The sequence below is a fragment of the Scheffersomyces xylosifermentans genome, assembly GCF_036884685.1.
Source record: "Scheffersomyces xylosifermentans strain CBS 12540 chromosome Unknown RJT20scaffold_4, whole genome shotgun sequence".
NCBI lineage: Eukaryota > Fungi > Ascomycota > Pichiomycetes > Serinales > Debaryomycetaceae > Scheffersomyces > Scheffersomyces xylosifermentans.
The window spans coordinates 1,399,148-1,412,335 of NW_027042942.1; the positions used below are offsets into that span (position 1 = coordinate 1,399,148).

The 13,188-nt window shown below is 40.2% G+C and overlaps 5 protein-coding genes and 1 non-coding gene across 6 annotated transcripts; 4 read left to right on the forward strand and 2 right to left on the reverse strand. All coding sequences in view use genetic code 12, as the record gives it.

Annotated features, from left to right (window-relative positions):
- Nucleotides 1-102: 102 nt before the first annotated feature.
- RJT20DRAFT_t81 lies at nt 103-210 on the forward strand. The gene has a single exon. It is a non-coding gene; the product is annotated as a tRNA-Pro (tRNA).
- Nucleotides 211-392: 182 nt separating this feature from the next.
- On the forward strand, nt 393-791 carry RJT20DRAFT_5852 (uncharacterized protein; the record flags this gene model as incomplete). The annotated part of the gene is made up of 1 exon (XM_064920840.1): nt 393-791. One exon carries the CDS (start codon nt 393-395, stop codon nt 789-791), a length of 399 nt encoding a protein of 132 aa, XP_064774544.1.
- A 1,299-nt stretch (nt 792-2,090) lies between these two features.
- On the forward strand, nt 2,091-3,038 carry RJT20DRAFT_96395 (RNA-DNA hybrid ribonuclease; the record flags this gene model as incomplete). The annotated part of the gene is made up of 1 exon (XM_064921631.1): nt 2,091-3,038. One exon carries the CDS (start codon nt 2,091-2,093, stop codon nt 3,036-3,038), a length of 948 nt encoding a protein of 315 aa, XP_064774545.1.
- A 1,333-nt stretch (nt 3,039-4,371) lies between these two features.
- Nucleotides 4,372-7,224, forward strand: ACO2 (aconitate hydratase). The gene has a single exon (XM_064920188.1). It carries the CDS (start codon nt 4,636-4,638, stop codon nt 7,048-7,050), a length of 2,415 nt encoding a protein of 804 aa, XP_064774546.1. The 5' UTR covers nt 4,372-4,635; the 3' UTR covers nt 7,051-7,224.
- Nucleotide 7,225: 1 nt separating this feature from the next.
- VMA2 (H(+)-transporting V1 sector ATPase subunit B) lies at nt 7,226-9,157 on the reverse strand. Its single transcript, XM_064920187.1, has one exon. The coding sequence runs from the start codon at nt 9,012-9,014 to the stop codon at nt 7,494-7,496; it is 1,521 nt and encodes a 506-aa protein (XP_064774547.1). The 5' UTR covers nt 9,015-9,157; the 3' UTR covers nt 7,226-7,493.
- A 1,447-nt stretch (nt 9,158-10,604) lies between these two features.
- On the reverse strand, nt 10,605-12,666 carry RJT20DRAFT_128379 (uncharacterized protein). Its single transcript, XM_064917266.1, has one exon. The coding sequence runs from the start codon at nt 12,614-12,616 to the stop codon at nt 10,859-10,861; it is 1,758 nt and encodes a 585-aa protein (XP_064774548.1). The 5' UTR covers nt 12,617-12,666; the 3' UTR covers nt 10,605-10,858.
- Between the last annotated feature and the right edge of the window lie 522 nt (nt 12,667-13,188).

The following is a 13,188-nucleotide window of genomic DNA, read 5'->3' on the forward strand; positions in this document are numbered from 1 at the left end:
TTTCAAATAAAATTGCTTGCGGTACGGATGTTTCCGAAATATCCTGCACAATTATATATTTCATAATTTCAAAAAGCATATACAAATTCCCGACATCTACAAGGGCGTGTGGTCTAGTGGTATGATTCTCGCTTTGGGCGATTGTTTAGCACTGCTAAACATGAACTACAAATATGCGAGAGGCCCTGGGTTCAATTCCCAGCTCGCCCCTTTCTTTTTTTGCGCTTCAAGGTAAATACTGTCCTGCAGATAATCAAACATCGTTACCCGGCGTCCAGCTTGAATAATTACGTGTACTATTTTCAATGTTAAATCTATTTATGATTAGTGGTTTTATTTGGTTATTATTGTTAAAAGACATCTTACTGTACATCTATAATCTTATTGACGACATGCTATACATCTTCACAGCAGTACTTCTCTGTCTATCTTTTGCTTCGGCCAATATCTTTGATTTTTTGCACAACAATTTCGGTAACCCTGGGCAACAACCAGGCCAAGCTCAGAGCCCTGAACAATATGAAAACTTAGTTTTGAGTACGAAATGTGGTAAATACTTGTGTCCAGATACTGGGATTTGCGTGGAAGCGCCAAAATTCTGCCCATGTCCTTTCCCTTCATCACAATTACGTTGCTTTTTGCCGGATGGCCGCTATCTCTGTATATCCAAGCCTGCTGGAGAGATCTCGTCTAAGTACGAAGATTCAGCAACGAACTGGAAAATAGATGCTAAGGATGACAATGTGAGGGATTGTGGTTGGGTTAATAGAGCCTGGAAAGGTACTTTGTAATTTGAACCGATAAGAGGTTCCTGTAATGCAAAAAGTTCCAAAAAGAGTAGATGCTTATGGAGTTAGACGTCACAACCACTTGTATTATAGAGCCTGAAATCTCAGGTGTGACAGTGACATAATATTATACAAAGAGCTATTCAGCCTGGAGATGAGAGTCTATGCAGTTGTTTAGATATTTCTTCTGACGACATCGTATAGGAAATGTATTCATATCAAGGAATGACTTTGATGAAGGGATTGATCTGCCAAATGAAAAGTCGTAGAAGCCAATTTTGAATGGGCATATTACGCTATCATAGAGTTTTTTATTATAAGGATTTGTACATGTGGAGATCTTACCCGTCCAATCAATGGGAATCTTGCTGTATATTTTATCTTTTGGAACTATTGGGGCTTGCAATCTTGGTGGTGATACAGATAAAGGTCTGCTCCGCCAATTGCACTCCAACCACTACTTAACTCAATATACGAAATAATTGCAAAAAACAACTTTTAACTGCCAAGTAAGTTCTTAAAAGGAAAATCTGTCCCCCACCAATTAACCATTCCAAAGACTGAAATCATAGTATTGTCTGAATTCCTTGAAAGTTTTAACTATGATATAGCACCTCTTATTCCCACTGTTTTTCTCCATTCTCCATACTTCATTATATATTCCATTTTCCATTTTTCTATTACATTCACCATACCAGTCTCCATTCACCATTTCACCTTTTCTCACCCACCATACTCCAATCACCATTTGTCTATTCCATTCTCTATTCACCATGTCTCCATCCATGTACAACACCTTCATAGGCCCCTAACATAAACAAATGTCGCATTTCGCAGCTATTCTCACGCCTCTTTTCCTCCTCCTCACTCTCCATGTCGTCTAATATTCTCACCTAAAACACGACATTATTTCATCCCTTTCTTCTTCTTCATACTTCAGGAAAGAAGAAGATTAATGAATTTAATGTGTTTTATCTTCCATTGTTATTGTGACAGTTGTTGAGATAAGGTGTTTATTGGAACTTTAGCGTGTTGATATTATCTATGGTGTAGTAATTTCCTCAACAAGTCTACAAATTTAAACTAATAGTTCCCCTTTCTCCAGGATAGTTTACCATCCTTTAGTCGCTTCAAACTAGCTTTGACGCCTTCGTGTCAAAACCACTCAAAATTAGATCCATCACTAGAATGCCCTACTATGCCGTCGCCAAGGGCCACAAGGCCGGTATCTACAAGGACTGGGACTCGTGTAAACTGAATGTCCACCAGTACAGTGGCGCCAAGTATAAGAAATTCAATACTATGGCAGAAGCTAGTGCGTTTGTGCTGCAAAATTCGTCTAACACTTCAGCATCTCGTAAAACGTCGCTGTATACACCAGCAAAAAGCAGCCAGCTGGGACTGTCAAGTTATACTAGAAGTTCTAACTCCGGTTATCTGAATTCCAGTCTGTCGTTGTGGAGATCATCGGCTCAATCTAGTAAGCCATCAACAACTTCTAAAGGTGCTAGTTCGAGTGGCAATAGTATTTGGTCGTCATCGGATGCTAGGTATAATATTTCTCCATCTGAATATTCTTCAGCCCTGGCTTCGGTGAGACAACCTTCTTCCAATGCTTTTGGTCCAAAGAACTATCAGTCAAAATTGCAAAGCTCCGAAGTGAGCAGCTACAAGGCTCCACCATCCAAGTACAAGGCCGGTGTAAGGGGCGCCGAAAAGCCGAAAGTCAAAAATGTCTATGTTGACGGAGCGGCAAGAGGTAATGGTAAGACAGACAGCGCTCCCGCTGGTTATGGTGTGTTTTATGGTTATAATGACTCAAGAAATTCTGCTGTATCACTCGACACAGTGGATAATATCAAGAATACAAAACCAACAAACCAGAGAGCGGAATTGCACGCTATTAAGCATGCTCTCACAGATATTGCAAATGACTTGGACAACAACCAAGACACGAAGTATAATATTGTCTCGGATTCTCAATACTCGATCAAGTCTTTAAATGAATGGTCCGACAAATGGGTACAGAATAACTGGAAGAATCTGAATGGTGAAGATGTCGCCAACAGAGATATTATTGAGAGCACGCTTCCAATTTTAAACTATGTGAATAAGAACTACAATGAGCGTAAGTGGGGAGATATTGAGTTTACTCATGTGAAGGGACATCTGGGACACCCTGGAAATGAGAATGCTGACCGTTTGGCAAATCTTGGGGCTGATGATATGGAGAGGAACCTTAGGAAATAGGTTTCATTGTAAGATTTTAAAGTCCGAGACATGTAAATATTAAGATATCATATGTTTTTTTTTTTTTTTTTTTTTTTTTTTTAATTATTTGGTGAGTATAGTAATAAACGTCATGAAAGTTTACTATGGCATATCGTAAATTACCAATTACCACTGCTCATTGTCAAGTGACTTTGCCTCATTGATCATATATTCTCTGCATCTCAAAATAATAGAATTCAAGTAGCAACTTCCCCATCTCACATTCATATTCATTTTGAAGAGCTTTAAACATTCCTATTATCTATTTGGTGGTTTGGGTGCAAAAACCATGTTAACACCGCACACTCCACATTCCACATTCCACTACAAAGAAATTATCAGACTGTCATAAATAACGGGCCCCCGGAATTGGGTAGGACCAGAGAACTACCAATCGAATACAGATAACATATATTTATATATAATACAAGATCTGAAACTCGATTTGTATCAATTGACCGGTCCGGCCCGGTATTAATACGACATTTTTATAATCTTAGAAATCCGTGCCGCGGTTTGAAATTGGATTCAGGTCACGTGAATTTCTGCAATTCTTATAAGTTGTATTTTTTAGCATACGGGCAGATAATTTAACTTCCAAAGAGTCGGTGGATGACATACTTTTCATGGGTCTCTTTATGTTTATGTTCTCACATCAACGATTTCTGATCATTTTAATTGAAATCAAACAGGGCTAAAACTGGTGATATAAACGACCTGCATATAAATATACATACTAAAATCTGCGACATTATACGTAATTCTTCTAATTAATGTATTTGCAACTTGTTCGTTGTTTAATTTCTTCTTAGTTAGACAATCGCTCTTGCTCTGTATTCTCTGTTACTTCATTTCGCTTCATTTCTCAACTATCATTAAACAACCATATACATATATACATACACACACACACATATTCATACACCCTCACCATACTATTCACCCCGGATGTCGCTCCTCACTTCACATCTCTCGTCACGTGCTGATAACACACGGCAATCGCGCTCTTCTGAGTCATAAGCTCATCAATGCCTACACGCAGGAGTGAATAATCAGCACTCATTCGTTAGTCATTGGTCCATACAATAGATAGCATTCATGTATAGAGAGGGTGGATATGGTGGATATGGATTTTATGAAGGAAGGGAACTCTGTATACAGTTGTAGGTGGGTTTTTTGGAGGAGTTTGTACGGCTTGGAAGTGAAAAATTTCTGGAGCTTTTGTATGTTTATTGCTTGATCTGTGTTAGGAGGTTTCTTTTAGGAAAAGGTGTTTGTTAGTGAAAGAAAGACTTTGTTAGTGAAAGTCGAAAATCATCTGTCTTTTGGAAAGTCTTTGTTAGTGAAAGTCTTTGCAATTGAAAATCATCTATCTTTTGGAAAGTCTTTTTTTATTGAAAGTCTTTGTAGTCTTCTATTGGTACTTATTACCAGAAATTGGGTTAGAATATCGTCTATAGAATATTTCTACCATTCAATACCCTTTACTCCACTACAGTTTATCTGATATTGTCGTTCGTATTTATCACCGATCTCGCTGAAATCTAGGTTACTTTTGCCTTGATATCTTACTATTATGTTGTCCGCCAGAAACTCCATAAGACTCGGACGAGCCATGAGCCTCTCCTCCAGAGGCCTTGCTACTCAATCAGGCCACGGCTTTTCCTTCGAAGTGCCTGAAGAATACAAGTCCAGAACCCCTCCATACTCCAAGTTGATCAACAACTTGACTACAGTTAACAGAATTCTTAACAACCAGCCTTTGACTTTGGCTGAAAAAATCCTCTACTCCCATTTGGTGGATCCAGAGGAGAGTTTAGCTGCGTCACAAGGAAAGGTGTCTAACATCAGAGGTGAACAATACTTGAAGTTGAACCCAGACAGAGTCGCTATGCAAGATGCTTCTGCTCAAATGGCACTTTTGCAATTCATGACCTGTGGTATGCCTTCCACAGCAGTTCCAGCCTCTATTCATTGTGATCATTTGATCGTGGGTAAAGACGGTGCCGAGGAGGACTTGGTCAAGTCGATTGCTACCAACAAGGAAGTGTTCGATTTCCTTCAAAGTTGTGGTGAAAAGTACGGAATACAATTCTGGGGTCCAGGTTCTGGTATTATTCACCAGATCGTTCTTGAAAACTTCTCGGTTCCAGGTTTAATGATGTTGGGTACTGACTCTCACACTCCAAATGCTGGTGGTTTAGGTGCCATTGCTATTGGTGTTGGTGGTGCCGATGCCGTGGATGCTTTAACAGGAACTCCATGGGAATTAAAAGCTCCTAAAATCTTGGGTGTCAAATTGACCGGTGAATTGTCTGGTTGGAGTTCTCCAAAGGACGTTATCACCAAATTAGCCGGTGAATTGACCGTCAGAGGAGGTACTGGTTACATCGTAGAATACTTCGGTGAAGGTGTCAAGACCTTGTCTTGTACCGGTATGGCCACCATCTGTAACATGGGTGCTGAGATCGGTGCTACTACTTCCACTTTCCCTTACCAAGATGCTCACCGTAGATACTTGATTGAGACTGGAAGAGGTCCTATCTCACAAGCAGCTGATGCCGTTAACAAGGAGTTCGGCTTCTTACAAGCAGATGAAGGTGCTGAGTACGACAAGGTTATTGAATTGAACCTCTCTGAATTGGAGCCTCATGTTAACGGTCCATTCACCCCAGATTTGTCTACTCCAATTTCTCTCTTTGGAGAGACCGCCAAGAAGGAAGGATGGCCCCAAACTGTCTCTGCTGGTCTTATTGGTTCATGTACCAACTCCTCGTACCAAGACATGTCTCGTGCTGTGTCTATTATCAAGCAGGCTGAAGCTGTTGGCTTAAAGCCAAAGATTCCATTCTTCGTTACTCCAGGTTCTGAGCAAATCAGAGCCACTATTGAGAGAGATGGTTTAATTGAGTCCTTCGAAAAGAACGGTGCCATTGTATTGGCCAACGCTTGTGGTCCATGTATTGGTCAATGGGACAGAACTGACGTCTCCAAGACATCAACTGAGACTAACGCTATCTTCACCTCTTTCAACAGAAACTTCAGAGCCAGAAATGACGGTAACAGAAATACCATGAACTTCTTAACTTCCCCAGATATGGTTACCGCCATGATTTACTCTGGTGATGTCAACTACAATCCTATCACTGATTCTATCAAATTGGACAATGGTGAAGACTTCAAGTTCCAACCTCCTCAAGGTGATGAGTTGCCAGGCCGCGGATTCATTAAGGGTCGTGAAGAATTCTACCCAGACCCAAGTCCTCAACCAAAACCTGAAGTTTCTGTCAACGTTTCTCCAGAATCTGACAGATTGCAATTATTGGAGCCATTCTTGCCATGGTCTGGTGAGGAATTATCCACTAACGTTTTACTTAAGGTTGAAGGTAAGTGTACTACTGATCATATTTCTGCTGCTGGTGCTTGGTTGAAGTATAAGGGTCACTTGGAGAACATTTCATACAACACCTTAATTGGAGCAGTGAATAAAGAAACAGGTGAAGTGAACAAGGCATACGACTTGAACGGAGACCAATATGGTATTCCAGAATTGATGATTAAGTGGAAGGAAGAAGGTAGACCATGGATTGTTGTCGCTGAACACAATTATGGTGAAGGTTCTGCTAGAGAACATGCTGCCTTATCCCCAAGATTCTTGGGTGGCTCTATAATTTTGGTCAAGTCATTCGCCAGAATCCACGAGACTAACTTGAAGAAGCAAGGTATGTTGCCATTGACTTTTGCTGATGAAACTGACTACGACAGAATTTCTGCTGGAGATCTTTTGACCACTGTTGATCTTCAAGATATGATTGCCAAGGACGGAAACAATGGTGGAGTCTTAACTGTCAAGGTTACCAAGAAAGACGGCTCCACTTTTGACATTTTGTGTAAGCATACGATGTCCAAGGATCAAGTTGATTTCTTCAAGGCTGGTTCTGCTATCAACCATATCGGTAACTTGAAGAGAGCACAAAATGCTAGTGCTTAAAAACTGGGAGTGTTCTATCATTCTCCGTTTTGTGCATGGATACATTCACTTCTTCCACATTATTCTATTCAAATCCTTTAGCTCTATGAGTTGCAGCATTATCACAATGGCTATTTGCCTTAAAAGTAAGTGTATATAACAATAATAATAAACATTAATATTTAACAAGCAGTTAAATGGTACGTACCAATTCAAAGAAAATGACTAGTCGGAAATACTGTTAATGATTATAGCGTTTATTTTAGAAGAATAACGACTATTAATTTATTTGTAAAGAGCCTAAGGCGTAGAAATAAAAATGAGGCAAAGGAGACAAATAGAAAGAATGTTTGATATTGTGTACTGCCATAATGCAGCAGATTATAAATAGTATACTCCACCGACAGCGTATGAGTGTTCTAATGATGAAATGAATAAAAAACAACTTTTTAACAGATGATCATTTAAGCGTCGATCAAATCGTGAGACTTGTCAGGCTCATCGTCGTCGTCCTGTTCTCTTTCTCTCTCGTAGAACTCGTTCAAGATTTTAGGACTGATTCTGTTCAACAACTCCTTAGGGTAGATTCTCAACAAAGACCAAGCTTGGTCCAAGGACTCAAAGATAGTTCTGTTTTCGTAGGCACCTTGGGAAATGAAGTTCTTCTCGAACTTCTCCAAGAATTCCAAAGACAACTTGTCTTCGGTGGAAAGAGCTTCCTCACCGACGACGGCCTTCATGGCGGCGGCATCTCTACCAATAGCGTACTTAGCGTACAACTGGTTAGAAACATCACCATGGTCCTTTCTGGTCATACCTTCACCAATGGCAGACTTCATCAAACGCGAAAGCGATGGTAACACGTTGATAGGTGGGTAAATACCTCTGTTGTGCAATTGTCTGTCAATGGAGATTTGACCTTCGGTAATATAACCGGTCAAATCAGGAATTGGATGGGTGATATCATCGTTAGGCATGGTCAAGATAGGAACTTGGGTAATAGAACCGTTTCTTCCTTCAACTCTACCAGCTCTCTCGTAAATGGTGGACAAATCTGTGTACATATAACCTGGGTAACCTCTTCTACCTGGGACTTCTTCTCTGGCGGCAGAGACTTCTCTCAAGGCGTCAGCGTAAGAAGACATATCAGTCAAAATAGTCAAGACGTGTCTCTCGGTTTGGTAGGCCAAGTATTCAGCGGTGGTCAAGGCCAAACGTGGAGTAATAATTCTCTCAATGGTAGGATCGTTGGCCAAGTTCAAGAACAAGGATGTTCTTTCTAAGGAACCGTTTTCTTCGAAATCCTGCTTGAAGAAACGAGATGTCTCCAAGTTAACACCCATGGCGGCGAACACAATGGAGAAGTTCTCCTCGTGACCATCGTGGACGTCCTTGGTTGGTCTGACCAAACCAGCCTGTCTACAGATCTGGGCGGCGATTTCGTTGTGTGGTAAACCAGAGGCAGAGAAAATAGGAATCTTTTGACCTCTAGCGATGGAATTCATGGTATCAATGGCTGAGATACCGGTGGAAATCATTTCTTCTGGGTAAATACGAGCGTATGGGTTGATTGGCGAACCATTGATGTCCAAGTAGTCTTCAGCAAAGATCTTAGGACCCTTGTCGATAGGTCTACCGGAACCATCGAAGATACGACCAAGCATATCCTCAGAAACGGCGATCTTAAGGTTTTCACCGGTGAATTCTACTCTGGTCTTCTTGACATCGATACCCGAGGTACCTTCGAACACTTGCACAATGGCCTTGGTGCCTCTGACTTCCAAAACCTGACCTTGACGGATGGAGCCGTCTGGAAGGGTCAAATTGACGATTTCGTTGTATCTAGGGAACTTGACGTGGTCCAAGATGACCAAGGGACCGTTGACACCACCCACGGTGTTATAGTTGATTCTTGGCTTAATCTTGAAGCCTTCGGTGACGGCCTTTTTGTTTAACTCGAAGAGTTCTTTATCTGAGAGCGACATTGTGGCGATGAGGCTGGCAACTGTGGAGAGGTACGAACGCGATTGATGAGAAACGACGCTTTAACACCGGTTCAATGTGTTGATTCGAGCTAAAGAAACTGTCTCAACCAACCCAGCGGCTAATAACTTTGATAAGAAGGCTCATTTTTTCGCAGGGGATTTCTCGTTGGAAAGTGAGAGTTGAAATGAATGGGAAATGGGAAATGGGAAATTAGGGCTGAGAAGTACGCACAGTGGGAGGGAAGTTACGCTGGGGGAGAGGTGAGGTGTAAATTGAGATTGAGAGTGCGACTGTAATTAAGTGTGAGAGTGTGAGTGTGAGTGTAATTAAGAGTGGAAGTGCGACTTAATAAGAGGGAAGTGGGATAAGAGGGAAGAACACTCAGTGAGAGGGAGACTCAGGGAAGAGTGAGACTGCAATAAGGGAAGAATGAGACTGTAATAAGCAATAAGAGTGGACTGTTAAGAGTGCGACTGTAAGAAGGAGACTCAAAAAGAGTACTACTGTATTAAGAGTACTACTGTGTTAATAGTACTGTTAAGAGCTCTACTGTATTAATAGTGAATACTACCGTATTAATAGTGAATACTACCGTATAAATAGTGAGTACTACTATATTAAGAGGAGCACTGCATTATGAGTACAACTGTATTAATAGTGAATACTACTGTATTAATAGTGACTACTACCATATTGAGAGTACCACTGTATTATGAGTACAACTGTATGAAGAGTGAGACTGTAAGAGTGGTCTGTAAGAGTGGTCTGTAAGAGTGATCTGTAAGAGTGCAAGTGGTGAAGAGTGCGGCTGTGAAGTGATCAGTAATTATGGATTACTATGTACATTGTAGATATTCTATATGTGCATTATATATTCTATATGTACATTGTAGATGTTCTATACGTAGAATATACAATTATTCAATTACACAATTCTGCTGCTACCATGAAGATACTCACCTTGTAACAATTTATCACCAGAATGCCTAATGGTACCACCACATACATCATTACAATGGAATACTTCATACCTTCTAGGCTGGCTCACTATGGACCGAGTTACTACATAAAGAGAGCTCGTAGAATTCCATGAGTACTGTCAAAATTAATTAGTATGCACGATAAATCCACTAATAAAGCGATAGAAGAGAGAGATACCGAAACTTCATTTCAAATTCATTTGAATGACTTTCATTATTATTTTCAAAGTCCTTACAAAGGGTCAATTGAATTAATTGACGCAATTGAGTACTTTAAACTCTACTTAGACAAACTCCCCATAACCTCAATCCCCTTATCAGAGCAGACATTTCGACATCCTCTTCCGTCATCACATCGTAATCAAATGCTTAATTAATTTCTCGGCGCTACCAGTTTCGCATTTTCCTTGAATTGTGTTTATATACAGGGTGTAGATTCTAGATGGGTGCAAATGGGTAATAACCCTAGTAATTGAAAAGAACTTGAAGGATAGCAAAAATGGGAATGTGATCATCGTGATAAAAGTGATGTATACCGTCGTGCCCATTGATTTATATCTAACAAGCCGAATTCAATTCTTTCATCTACAGAAGCAGTATTATTCACTACCCCTTTCAAATCTATATTATTTATATTATTTCTATAGAAATCGTAATGTCGTAATAAATATCATTAACCCTAATCGACCAGCGACTGTCTTGCTCCAACTGTACCTCCTTCATGTTTCCGCAATTAATAGCAATAAGTATGCAGAATGAATTATATAATCTTCTCACTCCTTTCATCCTGGACACCCATATCACATTCTCATCAGACTCGTTCAACTCTCAGTAATGTCATCCTCAATCATCTTCGTAACCCCTCACTGAAGCATCTGACTTACAAGATCCCAGTCATCCATCTTCGGGTGGCCTAGAATATTTTTCATCTTCTTGTCAGTCATAATCTGCCGGCGATTCGTCCCCTTATTCTTAGCCACTTTACCCTTGTCAATTTTGCTGTAAATTGCACCCCAGAGTGTTTTGAGTTCAGTCTCCTCTACAGGTTCCTGCTTCTTCTTGAGCAAAGCACTTTCCAACGAGTACATAGACTTGTCAAAGTCCGTGAAATTGGGATCAGAATGCATATCAGGACGTAAGATCTTATCATAGTGCACAAGCGAGGAATCAAATAGCTCTTCCACACGAACCACCTTTTCTAAGATGGATTTAAAATTGCATATGGTATCAATATCTTGCGTTTCATCATGCATCACTATCATCAAGAAGTGTTGGAAATTCGCTACAATCTTAGCTACCACAAGGACAAATTTTTGGAATTCGTAGATAGTCAAACTGGAGAATGGCTTGTTGAGAATTATATGCGGAATGATAATCAAATTCTTCTTGTTACCTGCTCCCATGCTTGGTGATGCTGATTTAGTTGGCGAGAGAGACCTTTCCTTGATCACAGGTATTTCTGTTATTGGCTCGGGGGATTTCATTAGCAGGGCCCTTCTTTGCGAATTGATGGTCTTGGAAGATAGTGGCAACTTCAATTCTTCTCCAAGTTTAATAACTCTTGCTGCATTGCCATTATCATCATGGCTTTGCAGATTATCATCGGTCGAGTTCCTTTTCTCATATTCTATTTCTTCCTCACTCTCCTTGTCGTCTTCTTCCGGTACTTCCATGATGTCATTGACTTTCTGCTTTACCGCGTTGAAAAACTCCTCCCCAGGAAGCATCTTTGTGAGTTCAGTTAAATATGGAAGCTCCAATCCAAACAAGGTTGCCAAGTTTCTCTGTAGTATGATTAAATTTTCGAGGAAGTGGCTGATATGAGTACTGAACTTTTGGCCTCTAAACAACTCAAGACGTAAGATCGGCTGGTGATGAAAATATAACTCATTCTTAGGTCCTCTGGAAAAAGTCATCTCCTTTAACTCTATGAAGCGTTGTCTATGCATTCTGACAAGCTGTCTTTCTATTTCGTGCAATTTGGTAGGATAAGCTCTGGCGTTGACATCTACTTTTGCTGATGCCTTTTCGTAAGATTGCTCCATTGACTTCTTCTTTTCTTCTAGAGCATCTTGACTACGTGCTACCTTGTCTTTTGTCTGTGCTATTTCTTCCAGAAGTTTGGATATTCTTTCCTTGTTGAGTTGATTGGACCTTTGGATACCTTCATTCTTCATCGCTAGGTTCATTATCCTGAGCCTATTGAGCTGTAAAGACAAAGAAGTTATTGCATGAGCCGATGGCGGTTCATCTTCATCTGTTAGAAATGTAAACTCCTTGTAGGAATGTCGTATGTTGTCTAAATCACGATTCTCGTCATAAAGCAGTTCGGCTAATTTGAGCGTATCATTAATCTGGTTTCTTCTTAAGTCGCTTTCAGCTTCCACTTCGATAACCAGACTGGCCAATCGAGTCAAATAATCATGGTATTCCCTGTCTTGTCCATACTTTCTATCATTTTCTTTGTTATTATTGTAGTTCTTATCCATTCTATCCTTTCTGTTCTTCTTGTCTTTGTTATCAGAGGACGCCACTGTCAGTACTATTCGGTCATTTTTGGAGGAAAAAGAACGCTGCTTCAGATAAGACTTATCTGTAGTCTTGTCGAAAGCTGATGACATTCTCCATTGGACAAATACAGCTGACTAATAGTGATTCCTGGTAAAGAAGAATCATATAGAAAGAGTAAAATTTAAGTAGTGCTGGTTGGAAAGGTTCATGAGTTTTGGTTGTAGAGGTGGTGTGAGTGGTAGTTAGAGGGGTTCGGTTAGAGGAGGTGCAAAGGTTGGATGTAACATCCATGCCGCTGTTATTTTTATTATTTTGGTACAGTTCACGTTACAGTACTACAAATTTTATAGTATGTGATGTGAGATTATTGTTACACATGTAAGTAATGTAGAAGTCTTGAACGAGTATTGGATATTGGGGCTAGGGTAGTGGCGCAATGGGGCGTCTATGGAAAGAAGAATGGCTGCTAGTTGGAATTGAGTGAAAAATTTCAACTCACAATATTTAGCAAGCTCGGCACTCCGGTTCGAAGAATTCATCTCGCTTTTTAGGATGCGAAATCTAATTCCCATAGTTAAGAACTGTGTAGTTGAGCGCACATAGTTAAGAGACAAAGCTATTGAAAGACATAAGTATCTCACGCCAATTCGGCTTTTTTAAAATCAAAAAGAAGGAAAATTGC